Raw genomic sequence first — 17,264 nt, forward strand, 5'->3', positions numbered from 1 at the left:
TGAATAAATAACCGATAGATAAAAAAAACTTTATGCATATAATCCTTTCATCAATTTTTATCGTTGTAAATCTTGAGGAAATTTGAAAATTCAAAGTAGGTAATGAGGAGGAAGTTTCAAGAAAAAAATATAAGTAACGTATCGAATAATTATTTAAACTTGGATCCCGTACAATGATAAACAGAAATAAAGGGAAGACGGTAGCTGCCAGATGGAATTTACAGTCTGAGAGAAACTTTATTAGAACGCATAAATCAGCACATGCGAAACTTAGATTCAAAATTTCGACTCAGGTATCTCTTGCTCATTCTCAGTGAGAGAGAATGAGGAGGACGTTCGAAATGGGAAACATCTGGTATAATAAATGATTTGACACACCTGGAGATATGTGATGTATCGCTACCCGCGTCCCGGTGTCCTGCGTCCTCGCTTCCCGAACCAGCATTTTGTTCCTGCTCGGTCGTCCCGGATACTCACTAACACTGACACTCGCGTAGGTACGATTCGAACGGGAGAACGCGTGCTGAATGACGCGACGCGACGCCGACAGGAGCTCGATTAAATGTTTCCAGAGTCGACGAGATGGCTTGACCATCCAACGAAAATAATGGCCAAAGTACCGATGCACATACTCCGCGCGCGGTATGTGCGTCGTTCATCGGCTCGAAACGTAATGAGTCGGGCACGAGAAGGTACGCGACGCACGACAGTACCAAAATCGGCAGAGAAAAAAAAGAAAACAAAGTCGTCAACCGCCAGACGGCTATTGTTGTCGCTCGCCAATCAATGACGCGTACTCTTGGTGACTGAGACATCGTAACAACCGACGGTTATCAAAACACTGCAAACTTTCGAGACGGCCCGTGTTACCAGGACCGTAACGTGTATTGGATGGGCCCGCGAATCGAAAATTTTCGTATCTACTTTAAGTTTCGCAAGTGCTAATTTGTACTTGTACCTATATTTTTGTACTTGTAATGAGCCTCCTTTTTATAATTGTTAGTTCTTCACCTCTTTTGAATTTCCAGATCTAATCAAAATTTCAAACTCTAGTAAAAAAGAATAATAAATATTTTAAGAGTAAAGAGAAAGTTTGTTAATTTATTCGTAAATCAGATTATTTACTTATGTATTAATTATTTCGTATTTACTTATTGTCTATACTTTATCTGCAGTTAAATAAGTTACATAATACATTGCTCTTAAAATTAATGATAAAGCTTAGATGCAGGTGGAATACTGAGATAATCAAACATCAAATACTTCTGAATTAAGAATTTTTATAATAATCCATATGGGACATGGACAGTAAATAACAACTTGTAGCATCAAAAGGACAATAGCCTGCACAATGTTACGTCTCGAGATTTTCGATTGGTTCTTCAAGTTCGATGAAATTTACAGAATCAATGACCAAACTTTCTACACGGATAACATTCGATAAAAACGTCTACTTTTATATGGCGCTTTATTCACTTTCAAATTTTTTCGAAAAAATTGCGTTTGAAATTTATTTCGAAAAAATTGTAATTTGTTTGAAGTAAATAAAAATGTCAACGCGATATTTCCCGAATGCCTTTGTTACAACGAACAGCAAACGAGAGGATACGTTCACTTCTTCCTTTTCATATTTCGGCCTTACCTCTATTACCGATATTATTAATATCTCCTTATTTATATACGGTAAAAAAGAGGCGGGGGAGAGACAGAGCGCCACGTACTTGACATTTCGTCCACGCGGTATTTTCTGCGAGCACGACGCCGCTGACATTCGATGCATTTATCTTCGTCACAGCGCCCAAGGAACAATATTTACCAAGTCGCAAGATAAAGAGCCGCGACGGTTCGCGCGACAGACCGCAATAATAAACTATCGTGCCGATGTAGCGCGCAGCGTATCGAGAATATTGGACGAAACGATAATATTCGGGTCATTCAACCGGCGCGGACGCTATGCAAAAAGAGAGAGAGAGAGAGAGAGAGAGAGAGAGAGAGAGAGAGAGAAAGAAATTTACGAAGTTATGAACGTCACGCAAAATGAACCGAATGCGCATTTGCGGCAATTTTTTAATTATCCGGAAAAAAAAATAAAAATGTACCTTGTGAAAATTTATATTTTCGATTTGCAACCGCTGGTGAGAAAAAACCGCGTGGCAAAATCAAGCGCGATACTCCGCACAGGGCGCATACGATTGTTAATTACGTGCACTCGCGCGCGAATACGCGCAAGATCGCGTTAACAATTTGCGAACATGCGGCGGCTTTTGTTACGTGCAAAGGTGGATGTAACAGCATCGTCGAGACGAGGCGCAAACGAGTACAAGCGCGCGCCCGCCGGGCCACTCCTAGTTTCAGCGTCTATATAAGCCACGTGTCGAGTTACTGTTACTGCATCGCGGCACGCCACTTTCCCATTTCCACTGCTTCTCCTGTCCGATTTATCGTTTAGACGTAACCACGGGGTCGTTCGCACGAAACAGAACCACCTAGAGGTCCGACGCGATTTGCGCACAAACGCGTCTCACCCCGAGAAAGAAAAGCCCCCTCCTCTGTACGGGGTGTATGACGCAAAGCGTTCCATACTTCGTCTACACGTAGATTAGATCAAACTGAAACGCAAATCTTCTCTACCGCAAACAACCACGGAAAATTTTGAGTTATCAGTTAAGGAAGATTGATAATGGTGCGCGCGATATACGGAGGATGAGTTGTGATAACATCTGCCGTCGTGTGCTTGTACGAGGACAAAATAAAAAGTGATGAGAACTCGTACTCAAAAACGTGGTAAAACGTGATAAAACTTAATACGTAGAGTTACGTACCGTCATGATTAGTATATCAGCATCGCCAAAACCAATTCAATTATAAATTCATATTATAAATCAATTATAAATTATAATTGCATTCAATTATAAATTAATTAATTGCTTTAAAAATAAATTAATGTCGCGTCGAAAAATAAAAATAGATTTTTGTAAAACAAGTTCTTTCATTTTCACTCGCAAGATTTCTCAATCTACTTCTCGTAGGCTCAAACTGAACAGAAATTTCTATACCACTCCTATAACATTTTGCAAATAACTATGTGGATCTTTAGTTATTAATTAAAGAATATTGGCAAATATACCAATGCTCTTTAATTAATAACTAAAAATTGACGTGATCATTTGCAAATGATGAGACTTTGTTCACACCTAATTTGCCAACACACGACTACAGACGTCGCTGTCATACCGTATCGCGCGAGATCATTTAATTAACAATTTAAGCTTTAACGTGGCTGTTTGGCTGAATGGTAGAGGAATTTTGCGTTCAGTTTGACCTGATCTACATATACACGAGATATGAGACAGTTTGCGTCAGACACCCTATACATTTTCGTAGTTTTCACCGCTCTCCCTGCTCCTCTCCCCTGCGGCGAAAGGGGTATCGTTATCGCGGAATCCGCGACCAGAGCGAAACGATAAGAGAACCGCGAGCGAGGGTTTGAGGCGGTGGCGCCGCGTGGGAGGAGAATACGGAGAACATTTGGGAGATTTTTCCCTCGCCACGGAGGGTCTTAACGGAGGAGTTATCGCCATGACTTCCAATTCACGGCGGCAATCCCCGGTCTTAAGCGACTTTCGGCCGAGGGTGTCGCCGCCGTTGCACATCGGTATTCAACGCGCGAACGGCAAACCTTGCATTTTGCAATTCGCAGCGCGCTAGAGAAAGGGGTGAACGAGAGGGAGCCACCACCCTCGATACGAGAGGGTTACGCGAGAGCGAAGAGAGATTGTTACGGGACGCGGTTGCCATGGGAGGACTCGGAGGGTGTCTCGAGGGGCTCCCAGCAGTTTACGATGGTGCCCTGGTTCGCCCTGTTCCTCCTCTCGATCTCCCCATATTCACGAGCATCCCTTTCATCTGCTGCACGAACGCTGTGCGTGTGTGCACGCACGCACGCTTGTGCGAGAGGCGCGGGTTTCTCTCTCGCGCGCGCGCGCGAGAGATCGATCTCCCTCGAGTTACCTAACGGCTTTCGTTAGGCGGCCGGTGAAGCCCAGAGAACCGGTATTATTGAAAAACTGGAACCAACAGCCGTCGGTTCGTCGGCAGGACACGCTTCGAGAATGGACGACGGCCACCACCGTGCAGAGCCTGCTTTGTTGCGCAACGATGGAAGAGCGTGAACGCCGTCTTCCTTCTTTTTCTAGTTCCCTTCATGTCACGAATTATTATTATCAACTATTATTAGCTATGTACTCAGTTATAGCGGCAAACAGGAACGCCAATACTTTGGCCGATATTCCCTGTACGTCTAGGCAGATTTCCCGTGGGTGACGGCACGGATTGCCAGGCAGTTCGTCGCGGGCTATAAACGTCACGACGCACCGCAATAAAGCGCACCGTTTTGGTAAGCCCGGGAAAAAAAGAATTATCCGGGTGTGCGCTATAAAAACAATAATACAGCTACAATATATGGCTACGGTAAAACAGCCGAGATGGGTTTCACGAACGCGTCGCGGCGAACGGTCGCGCGTTAAGTCGCAGGAAGAGTTATCGCTCTTCTTTCCGTTGTGTGCCGATAACGGCGACGGTAATGAATGATACCGTAACGAGTAAGTATAGTGCGCAGCGTGAGAAAGAAAGAGAGGAAAGAAGGAATTGAGAGAGAAAGAGAGAGAAACCGCAAAATTCGCGCGAACGATGCATCAGCCCAAAGTTTCGAGGTGCTAATTAGCCGCGTCGTTAACTTCTTTGACGAGGATTGCGCGCTGGCAGGTCCTGACGAAAATACACCGGGGTGACTCTATCAGGACAAGTCGTCAGGAACCCTGCGAGCACGTATCCTACGGTTCGGAGGGGAGAAACCGCGGCTGCTTTACCAGTCATCCTTTCTTTTTCCGTTCCCGCAAACAAGCGCCGAAATGGCAGGCAATTTGGAGGTCGAGGCCAGGTCGTAGGTCAAAGTTTGTTAGGTATCACGGGGGGTTGGAGCGTGCATCGCTTATAGACCCCCTTCAAGGAGGCTACTTTCGGCGCGATATATAATAGACTCAAGCCAGACATAATATTTTATCGACGCGAAACGTCGAAGGCACATGATCCGTCGCGTCAATATATCGGGATCGCGAGCTACATCGCCGACGGGTATGTATGCAAATAAAAGCCGCTATCTTTTTATTGACTTGTCATATAACCTCGTGCGGGGTTACAGTTAATTTATGTAACTTGAACTTGTTAAGTAAAACGCGTTTTATCATACGGAAAAATTATTATGAGTTTGCCTAGACATTTGCATTTGTATTATTCCAATATTAGTTGAAACATGATATATATCAGATAGGCGTAAGTAGATAGCATCAGATAGGTTCAAGTACATTTATATTGGAGTTAGTATTTTAATTATACCACTAATAATTGTTAATGTTGCCTCTCATTTCGCTGTATCGCAATGAATAATTAAATAAACTCGACATATGAGAAGAAATGTTATCAATTATATACGTCCTGTACTTCCTAATTAATTAAAGAATCAATAGCTTCAGATCATAAAATACCAATTTCTATCTTTCTTAAAACTTAACAATCTTTCTCTCTCTCTTTCTCGCTGTGAGCTATAAGAAAACATTACGTTACTGTTTCTTGTGATATCGTCAGATGCATACTCGTCACCGTATATCCTGCATTCATACGTTCAAAAACAGAGAATTCGAGATTCATTCCTCGCGAAATTCGCGAGCGAACTCATAACGGCATGCGCGTTGTTCTCAAGTTGCACACCAACAGCCCCGATTAATTTCGGAATAACGTCTCGTTGTTTTCTTCGTGATTACGGCGCAATATATAGACAGATAAGGAAAAGTCGGTTAAACGGGGTTAGCACTAATTGACGTGTTGGTGTAACCGAGTGTCCTCGACAATCCGGGTTAACTAATCCCGGGTTAGCGATACTCCGCCCTTCTCACAGATTACAGTGCTTACCAGTAGTATACGTGAAGAAAAGTCAGTTAACGAGAAGGTCAATAGTAACTGGTTACTAGTGCAAACGAACTTTAAATAGGGATAGCACAGTTCAAGGAAAAAGTCGTCAGCGAGCAAAAGTATTATTTAATGTCGACGCGCGTATAAACGTGCGTGCGTGCGTGCGTGCGTGCGTAAAGAGGGACATACACGCTAACACTCGGTTTGGTATTGATTTCTCCTCGTATTTGGGGTAGGACGACAGTGTTACACGACGGGATACGAAAGGATTCGCCGGGGGCGTAGCTTATGCCTGATTTACGCGCGTGGAAAGGACGGCCTCTCGGCTGAGATTAATTTAACGAGTTTCTGCGACGATCGCGATTAAAGCTGGTCTCAGCCGATGTCAGCTTCATTCCGTGTATATCGATTTACCTTCTACACTTTACATGTATACACGAGAGAGTGGATAAACGTTCAGTAAAAAATACTGAATTACTTAAAGTCCATCGCGTGACCGCGTTATCGTGAGGAAATGATAATTTTCCTCTTACTTTCGTCGCGCTCTTATTATTTCAGGGCTACCAGGCGATTTCTGCGCCAAGAAGTTCTTGCTTCTCTTCAGCGCAGAGTTTTGCCTAGACTGCTATCTCGCGTGACGCGACTCGAATGTCGTAATCGTCAACAATTCATCACGACCGGTCGGTCCATTTCGCTGACAAGTTAGCGCGTCACGCGCACCTACACAGGCGAAACCTTCCGCTGCGTCGAAGAATAGTAATTAATTACTAACCTTGATGTGATAGGAATTCAGCTTGGTACGTGGCAGACTGTTGAAAGCGCTGAAGTCCAGGCGACGTGAGAAGATGCCATTGGCGCCGCAGCTTTGTCTGAAAAAAAAAAAAAAAAAACACCAAAAATTGTTGAGAAAAGATTTTTTATAAATTTGGAAATGTGAAGAAAAGCATAAGAGATGAAAAAGAGGCGCATCACATGCTGCTCTAAAAAATTGAAGAATCGTTGCTTCCAGCATTTACTGGTTAGTAGATGTTTGAAATGTTAAAACTCCTCGCAAAGCATATAATTTTAATTATTAAGCCGAAATGTTTGCGTAAAATAATCATATATGCATGATTCATTCTTGTGTATTTCGGATTCAAGCTATATATATTTAGAATTCCACAAAATTATTATAAATTTAATGCGATCCATTGATTGTCGCGAGTCAGTATGAATTTTATTCACACTAATATGTACACTTTAATTTCTACGTAAAAATTGCTTCCTGCGGGTCCGAGTATCCAAGTATCCAACGACACACGGGTCATCAGGGTCGTAAACGGACCCTTTAAAGGGCTTCCAACAAGAATGTTCGAGTTCCAGTGAATTTTTCGCGATTCATAATAACTCCGGACCCTCGCGTTTGACAACTCCCCTTTCAAGGACGTCAGTCGGCCCTACACGACCCTCGTCGAAACTCATGCTTTCTTTATGCATGTGCGACGATGAAAACTAACACGAAATATCTTTAAGCGCGTATCCACGTGTATGTGCGATGTCTTTTACGCGGATCCATATCAATCGTCGTGAAAAAGATCAAATTTTCCCGGCTGGAACGATCTATTCGACGACGAGAGCGTGTCGTGCTTCAAGATATACAATGGATACGACGGATAAATAAAATGTCAATTTTTTTAGATTTAATAACACTGATTCGAATGATTCGATCATCCACAAAGATCCACGAGTGCGCGAGGAAATTGTATAACTGTGTCTTGCGATAAAGCGAAGCAAACGCGGAATCAATATCTGTCTTCTCTCCTTCGTAATTCCTGCCTGTTTTCTCATTTTCCAATAAGTCATAACAGATATAAAAACGCATCTAATCTGCGTCTTATCGCGCATTTAGTTACAGTTCAAAGATCAAGATTAACGCCTACTGACGGTAAATAAATCAACTGCCACTTTTTATAATCGCTCTCTATAGCCGCTGACTATAAATAAGCTCACTCGCTTCTTTATCGTTGCTTTGCTGCGCAACGTTCGATGTAATGAATAATGCATAGACAGCGCGGATCAATGGCGCTTATTGGCGCGACAATGTAGAAGAGATTCCGTCGGCGGTACGGTGAAAAACAAAAACGATAAAATAGAACGACAGCGGGCGCCAGCGAGGTGGCTTCCGCCTTCTCCAGGATATGCGACCAGCGCAAACGAGAATCACGACGGACGCAAAGGTCAGATCGGCCGTGCAACATAGTTGCGTCAGCAGGAAGACGAGAGGGCGGGCGGGCGAGCAAAGCGAGCGATAGGCGACAACATAGTAGAGAATGGTGGGGATCAGTCGCAACCTTGGCCTCCACTCTAGCGAAACCGTTCTCTACCGCAGCCTGTATTGGTTATATTTGGCAATGTCAGCCGAGGGTCGCGGAAATATTGCGCGTCGTGCGGCACACAGTCGACGTTTTCCAGGGGAAACATTCGTTAGCGCGATGCAACACACACTGCCAATTCGCGTCGTGATTTCGGAGAATCCTGTCTGCCGCACCAATTCGTAGTGGTAATTCAAACCGATCACGCTTTTTTCTCTTTTACGAAATTCAGAGTAAGCTTCAGGAAAATAAGTTTAATGAAACAAAAGTAACTCGAATGCCGATTCTGTGTAAGCTTCAGAATGATATTTCGCTTCAGTCGCCACTTTTCTGAATCTGAACTCTACCCTCTTTCAGTTGAAGATATTGTGTGACATCATCGGTATATTGATTCAAATAAAAATGTATATAGGGGTGAGCTGTGAAAGGAGAATTGTCTGTATGTTAAAAGATTCTGTTTGTGTATGCGTGCGTATGGAAAATACACTTCTTATGGCAATATATGAGTCCTTGATAAGTGGAATTGCAGAGAATAATTCTTACGTCATGAAAACAACATAGTTTTAAATGTGACTGCAACCTCGAAACCGTGTTACTAATCGTGTTACTAAAAATACAAAGTCCGTGCCCCGCACGTAAAGTATAACTTCGCCGGCGCCAACTGCGTTACGTCGCAATTCTAGCAGTCACAACAAAACAGCGAGCAGCGCGTTAAAATTTAATAAAGCCTACTCTTATCAAGCACGCATCAATGCCTTACGAGAGCACACACGCATACTCTTTTTAATTGTTTCCTACGTCCACTGTTATTTGCGCTATATTCGGCTGCGGCGTGTCGAAAGCTGTCATTACGGAAAACAACTCAGTCGCGAAAGTGAAGCCTCCTATTAGTTCCAATGACAGAACTCGCAGAACTTAGCCAGTTGCGTTAGACGCGCGGTGACTAATGTCGTTATGTAACACGCTGTTATGAAAAACACTACGTTTATAGCCACGACACACAGGAATATAGTGTGGCGCGCTAGACGCTCGCACGGAGTAAATAGCGCTGTTTACAGCGCATTACCGCGATTAGTCAACAATGCAGACGCGAGTCGATAAACGCGAAGAATGCGCCGTGGCGCCGCTCTTTTTTTATGCGCGACGTCGCCACTTGGCAAGCCGAACGACACGTTGAAAATACACGTGAGCACTCGCGCGAGCCGCACGCGGAAATTATCAACGTACACACACATCGCGTCATCGATACGCTGCTGCCTCTCTCTAGTCGACGCGTTCGCTCGCCAAAAATATCGGAAAGGAAAAATACCGCTGCCTCTCGCTCATGAAAAAGCGCAGATTTTTCATACAAAATATACGATATATATTTGATACGTTTTAATATAAAATTTTAATGCACACGAAACGATATTTTTTTACATAAAATATTCAATGACAAGAGGTAACGACCGTTTAATCGATTGCCCGAAATTTATAGGCGTGTTAATCAATTGAACGATTTTTCCAAGGCAATTACGAGAGAATATGCGAATGAAATGAAAGTTTGGGCTTGTTCTGCGTAAATTGGCTATAATCACGCAAGAATGATCCAAGTCACGAAATTATGATTTTTCAAGTTTTGTTTCATCAACAATGGGTAGTCCATTCTACATAAGACAAAAAAAGATTCAACACTTACGGGCGCCTAAAATTAATTAAAACACAGTCTTTAATTTTTAACAGTTGCGCCGTTTTTCACTAGTTGATCCTTTTTTACCAATTTTTCAGCGTTAAACTTATCGAAAAATATCCTCAATGAGAAGAAAATTGTTTGACTTTTTATACAATTACGAAAAATCTCAGTGCTATCTGTACTTTTTAAATCACACGTCAAATTTTTATCTTTATTTTTCTCGAAACGCGTTTCATGTGAGTTGGATCATTCGTGTATAACTAACGGCCAATTTACTCCGAGTGAATATCGTATACGTTGAGAGCGGGAATAATCTCTAGACAACACGTAGGAAACGCACGAGACGGGCCTTCTAACTTTCATTTTCGGCGTGGCGTTCCTCCGTTGCCGACCCTGGAGAGATACTCGCGAGAAGAAGGGAACGCTTAAAATCCAGAACGAAAATAACAACGCACGGCGATACACGTGAAAGCCATTAAGTCGAACGCAACGTGGCGGGGGGGAGGAAGACAAAAAAGAAGAATATAGCAGCCCGCAGTCCGATTTAGTAAGCACTAACCGGTTTTTCGTAGTGTGTCGGCGCGCTCCCGCCGTCCGCGCTATCGGGGAATGGTATCTGCTCGCTGATGCAAGAGAATTATTATCTAACCTTGACGCGCGCGACACGTTTGCGAAAACACACAACGGGTTCCCGAATTCGCGAGAGCACGTGGTGGCAAAAATACCATGAAAACATTCCGTTATCGTCCCGGCCGCAATGACGCATAATCTCGCGGTCGAGGCGATAAGGTGCACGCGCGCTGCCGATATTATATATTTCGCGGTGCGAAATACACGCGAGGTATTCCCCGGCGATATCGATACGCAAAAGCGACGATTAATAATCGTGTGCTTGAGTAATTGCCAAACTGTAAAACACAGTGCGATCTCGCACGATTAACGGCGGCGCCGAATTGTTTACGCGCGCGAATCGCGCGTCTCGATGAGTGAAAGCGACTTCCAAGAGCGATCCTAACCGAGCGTTATGGCGCGGCGTCAATGTTTTGCGCTGGCCGAGATTAATTTCTCGAGGAGAAGCGCCAATTAATCACCGAAAGGTATGCCAGGTAGTACTTGTTAGTGACAGATCGCCGCACAGCACGCGAATAACGATTTCGTAATATAAATCTGTCTAACGTGTCCATTTAACCGAGGTATAGTAAGTACCGCTAATTTACGTAGCTTTCATTACGCGCATTAATACGACGAAACGAAAACAGCCAATGTCGCGCAACTTGCGAGTCAGGCTCAACTATCAGTGTCGTACTTGAAATTGAGCAGAATAATCGTCCAATAATCGGTGTACTTTTGCGCGGATATAGTTGGGTACTAGGATATATAAGGATTTAAAAGCAAACGAATAAGTAAATAATAGATAATAGTTGATAAATAATTAATGGATCCCTGTACTTCTTGATATTGGATAAGACCAATGCTTATCAAAGCCCAATAATAGTCAATCTACAGTTTGACTCATTATCATTAATGTAATCCATCTTAATCTGTATCCACTTTGGTAAAATTAGATCCGAACCTGTTGACGAACAAAACAATCCAATGCGCTCTGACTTGATCAAAGTAAATACAAAGTGGGACAGATTACGTCTGACAACAAACCAGACCGGATCGGATAAATCCTTGATTTGCAGGACTCTAGATAGGATCCGAGCAAGGCTGTCGAAAACTGATTGCAACCAGTGCCGGCTACTGTGCGATTTCTCCTAGTTCGTATCAACGAAGATGCGATCAACACGCCACGGTTCAAAACATCTGGCCTGAATCTTGAATAGCGCGTCATGTAATGTGTTTAAAGTAATGGCATCATAAAATATGTAACTTGTGCGTGTCGCGCGCTCAGTGCCCCAAGCTACGTGTGTGATCTAACATTGCCGTTCCAACCGTGCGCGACGGTTGCTGTTTGCGCGCCAATCGGCACCGGATGCTGTCGAATGAGCGTTTATTTTCGCAACCGAACACCACACGATGTAGTGTATCGAGTGATCCGGCACAGCTCAGAGACACAGAGGGACCGATTACATTCTTAGCAACGCCTCTCTCGACACCTTTTCGTGAACGACAGCTATCGTCGTGCGCTATCAGAGGGAGGAGAGAAAGAGAGACACAGAGAGGACCCGCGTAATCGCGCATCACCTCGTTGCGGCTGCTTTTATCCGCCCTCTCTCTCGCCGGCGGCGACTCACTCGCGATTTATTATGTTGTCGGCCGAAGCCGGTTAGTCAGCAAGTTCCGCGAAACGCGCCGTCCGTTCGCGGTAATATCGCGTTGCCGACCAAGCCGGAGGCGTGTTGCTGCTTCGCTGGAAATAGCGGCGAACGCATGCTCGACCGTCACCAAAGAGACCGGCGCCTCTATCGCTACTTATCTCTATCTCCCTTGAGTATAGCGCGCGCGCAATAACGATTATTGACGAACACGCCGCGCCGGCCGATCGGTGGATCGCGGATTTCCGCGTATACGAGTTTGTCGTTGTTCCATATCGATCACGTCTTTTCCTTTAAAAAATGAAATTGTGAAGTTTCACGTGAAAATATTTCCATCGCTCGAGACCGCTGAAGTCGTCGAGTTTGCGTAAAACTTGTCACTTTTCACGCTTCTACTTTTAGAAACAAATTGCACGATCTCAAGCTCACACAGCTCGTAGAACGCAAAACGCAGATACAAGATGACGTATCGGTTGCCGTGAGGCACACGTATAGTGTGCGCTTCATTTCTGCGCAATCAGTATAGGCACTGGCCTCGCGACGTGATTTGCGAACTACCAGTGTGCTTCGCGTATCCTGCGAGCTATGTAGACAAGGCTTTAGGGCTTTCGCACATGGATTACGTAACCGTAAACATAAAAGCATGAACTTAAGCTAAAGGACCAATCGGAATATTGCTTTGCGATTTTTTTTTCTACACTGAGAGAAAAATGTATGATATTTGGAACTATAATGGCATAGTAAAAAGATTATAGTTAGGAATATTATTTTTATAGTAAATGTCATCATAATGTTTGTAATATTTACAATATAAGCGTAGTATAGTTGACCTATGTAAAACTTTTACAAAGAATTATAATTATTTGAAATAAAAAGTATAGTAAGGTAGCAAATATTGAATGGTAAGAGAAATTAGCTATTTTATATAGTCAATACAATTGGAATATTTGGCAAATATAAAAATACATGTAACTATATTCCCAAAGTGTGCTTTACTATACACATGGAGTAATAAAATGATGACTATAAATCTGTGTTCATCTGCTACATCTTCATGTTTAGATGAACTATAAATATATGTTTGAGGCCAAAATAAACTATAAAATATAGTGAGACTATAGTTATTCCAATTATTTTTTTCTCAGTGTAGCTACAAGAAGATAACGTGTAAGATTTAAACTAAATAACTAGGATTTTAACCAGATGAATCTTACTACATACAATCAGATTTATCGACAATTCTATCTTCTTGTAGAATACGCAAAACCATAGCAAAATCCTGATTGGTCCTTCAACTGAAGTTTACGTCTTATGTCTATGATTATTTATATGCGAAAGTCCTTAAGGCATATCCACAATGAAATAAGCAGTAGACAGTAAGACCTAAGCAATAAGCTAAATTGATAGTCGATTATTACAAGAATAATCGATTTAATTTGCTTTTTATTTAGGCCTTACTGCCGATCCCATTGTGGATGGGCCTTTACGCGCGCGCGAGTCTTGCGACGCGATTATGCAATCCCGCGCTTATCGTCGCTCGGCACAATCTAACGCATAGCCTGATATCGTTCAATTCGTTATCGCGAATTTATGCTCGATACACAATGGAACAGTGATAACAAATCGGGTCCAGCGGAGCGTAAGGTGCTGGCGCCCCGTCCGAATCGGCCTCGCGCAGCTTCCATTCACGCGCGGGTAATCGACGTTGGAACGCCGATAATATCATGAGGAGTACGCTGATAAATACGCGGGAATGCCGCGGCAGTTGCAAAGAAATATCGCGCGAGGTTATTCGCGGAGGCTTACGTAAGCGTGTTTGTCGAGTGCACGACCTAGGTTGCAATATTTATTCTACGAGTGAGAAAAATATCTTGGACGCCGCGTGAACAGAGAGAACGATTTGATTGAATTAAACGAATACTTCTTTGGAATAGCCCAAACGAATTTTTTGATTGATCGAACAAAATTTTGTTTGACGCAACAAAAATATTTATTTGCGGCTTAGTTTCAAAGAAATGTTTTTGTTGTGTCAACCAAATAATTTGTTTGGACTATTCCAAAGAAACGTTTATTTAATTCAACAAATCGTTCTCTCTGTGTATATACAGGGTATTCATGGTAACGATAACCGTGTCTTATATTTTCACCAGTCACAACGATTACAAAAGTTCTAAATGCAATTGATCAGTTTTTAAACGGTTTTTAACGGCAACGATGAAAATTTCGGAAACGTTATTTTTTCGTTAAAAAAAGAACAACCGTCACCTTCACTTTTTCGAATGAAGGCGTATCTTTCTTTATCTCTAGCGTTGTCTAGAGAGAATCAAAACATTCAACAATAACTCACAATGTTATCTTTATTGCTTATTTTATCATTTCATAGCAAATAAAAAAGCACAGTGAAATAATAATGAAGAATTTCAACAACATATTCCTTGCAAGCAAGCATGTCGAAATATATAACGATATATAAAACGATTATTGCAAAGGGCAGAGCTTTGTGTTGCAGAAAGTCAATTACATTTCGAATATGTCTTCTCCAAGTACATTATTCATTATATTATATTTCAAGCATTATCGTATCTTCTCTCTCTTTGTCTTTACTATTAAATGTTAGTAAGAATGATATGACGAATTATTATTGAACTTGTTTTAGCTCATTTTACATTATTACAGAAAAAAATATTTCCATTTGAAAAATTGAAAATAATCTTGTTTTTTAATAAAAAAAAGTAACGTTTTCGAAATTCAAAATGTATAAAAAATGAAACTATTGTACGTAAAAATTTTCGGATTTTACTGCCGTTTATAAAAAAAATTCTAGAATCTATAAAGAATGAATAAAACGTACGTAAAAACTGCATGTTCAATTTGCTTCTGGAGAATTTGCAAAATATTGTCAAACGTTATTTTTTTCTCTCTGTCGGGTTAGTTAGAAAGGTGCAAATTGCAACTTTAAACATTCTTATCGCCGTCAAGCGGCGTTACGTGTGCAAGTTCAAGGACACGTTAAATCTGCAAGGCAAAAACTCACGTGTGTCATCGAAAAGTTTAGCGCGACGTGCATTGTAATCTGATAGCTGTTTTTTATAGAAATTGGAAACTCCTGTTAAATCATCGTATCACCCGGATCTACACGTGTATTGTTTACGCGTTTATATTACTCCGTCGCGACGCTGACGTTGCCATTTGGGTCCGATCGCGTGACAAAATTTGCAAAATCCGAATGCAACCGCTCCGCCATGTGTCTCACGAAATTTTGATCAATGTGACCAAAGAAAAAAGAAAAAGAAAAAGAAGAACGTAACGTCACGAAGAAGCGAAATTTTCGCACAATCTATTCTGTTAGTTATACTTAGGACCAATCTGTTGTACATCTGCGTGAAATTTGAAACGCGAGTGATTCACTGACTCGTATATGTATATCGCAACTGCAGGTATTCTCGGGTCTATATTCATAACTCACATTCAGTGCTCTGTATATCGTCGCCCGACTCCACGTTTTTTTTTATTCATCCAGTATAAATATACAATGACGCTAGTAAAATCTTCACATATCGCAAACTGCAGTCACATTCGGCGATAAGTACGGTACGTGAATGCGAGTTTATGTTCGCAAACGAATAACTAGACATCGCAGCGGTACTCATTCGGAACGTCTATAAATAAAGGCACAAGCAATTTTATATATGATATTTTTTTTCATGTTAATCGGACAAGAGGTAAAAAAAACTTGTCGATTAACATAAACGATAAAAAAAGAAAAGAATGTTGCGCGTTCGTGCAAAGAAATACACGTATTTTATGTGATACGACAAGAGTGAGACTATCCTTCGGATCGACTGTTTTTAGTTTTCGCATCAAGTTTCTCTTATTTAATGGGGATACGATAGCGTCTGTCCCTGAGTACTCTGTACGCGTCACGTTCAAGTGGGAGTCGTGCTGTTTACGCTTACCGACCGCTATTTATGAATGTCGTGTTCTATAGAGAGGCCAAAGCGGCAAAGAGCGAGAAAGAAAACGAGAGCGAGAGTGTAACTGAAGCGCGGCGCCGGTAGCCGGTGGTGTCAACGATATTTTTTTTCGCTCGGAGACTCCACGAGTGGCATTTTTGCGCAGTTAGGCGATAACGCGCGCGCACACTCTCATGGCTCCCGCGCGCGAGATGCCCTTCCGTCTCCGGTATTTCGCACACACATGCACACGTACGTGTGTGTACGCGCACTACACGACACCTGGTGCGAATATCTACGTAGCAGCCAATGGTGTCTCTCCTTCTCTTTTTCTCTCTCTCTCTCTCTCTCTCTCTCTCTCTGTATTCTTGTTTTTCGTTATATTCTGCCATTATTATACTCCTATTATTTCTAACTATTTTTCAGATCTTTTGTTATCAACATTATCATACTTCTAATTAAATATTTCATCGCCTTTATAATTATTTATAATTATTTAATTTTTTATAATTATTTATAATTATTTATAATTATTTAATTTTTTTCTCTCTTTGACTGTTATTTAGAATCTGTTCTATTCTTTTTTCTTTTGATTTTTTCATTTGTAACTTTATATTACTGCATTATACCTGCTATTAAAAATATTCTGTCACTTTTTTATTTCTTTTTTCATTATATAGAATGTCTGACGTAAGACACGTACTACCATCTATACAGATATATTAGGTCAAACTAAATAAAAAATTCCTTTATCATTTTTCAAACAACTACGTAAAATTTTGAGTTATTAATATTAATATAAAAGAAGATTAAAGAAGATTTATTTATTCAGTTAAACACCTAGAGGAATTTTTTGTTCAGTTCGGCCTAATCTATCTTCATACGTACTACTGTGTATCTTGCGTCAAACATCCTGTATATTCTATATATTTTATTTCACATATACACACACATTGTATTCCTATTATTATATGTTTAAAGAAATTTTATCCCAAAGCTTAATAAGTCTCTCTCTCTCTCTCTCTCTCTCTCTCTCTCTCTCTCTCTCTCTCTCTCACGC

General features: G+C 41.6%; 1 protein-coding gene across 2 annotated transcripts in view; it reads right to left on the reverse strand.

Moving 5' to 3' along the window:
* The window catches only part of LOC116841606 (headcase protein), a 209,113-nt gene that overhangs the window by 166,423 nt on the left and 25,426 nt on the right, over positions 1-17,264 (reverse strand). Inside the window, exon 2 of one of the 2 annotated variants that reach the window (XM_032809736.1) lies at positions 6,740-6,836. In XM_032809736.1, the coding sequence (XP_032665627.1) occupies positions 6,740-6,836 (97 nt within the window). Of the gene's footprint in view, positions 1-378; positions 6,717-6,739; positions 6,837-17,264 lie in introns of those variants that run through there. The other variant, XM_032809737.1, reaches the window with a different exon arrangement.

Source organism: Odontomachus brunneus, unplaced genomic scaffold (genome assembly GCF_010583005.1).
Source record: "Odontomachus brunneus isolate Ranch 3 - 2012 unplaced genomic scaffold, Obru_v1 Obru_scaffold_017, whole genome shotgun sequence".
NCBI classification, from domain to species: Eukaryota; Metazoa; Arthropoda; class Insecta; order Hymenoptera; family Formicidae; genus Odontomachus; species Odontomachus brunneus.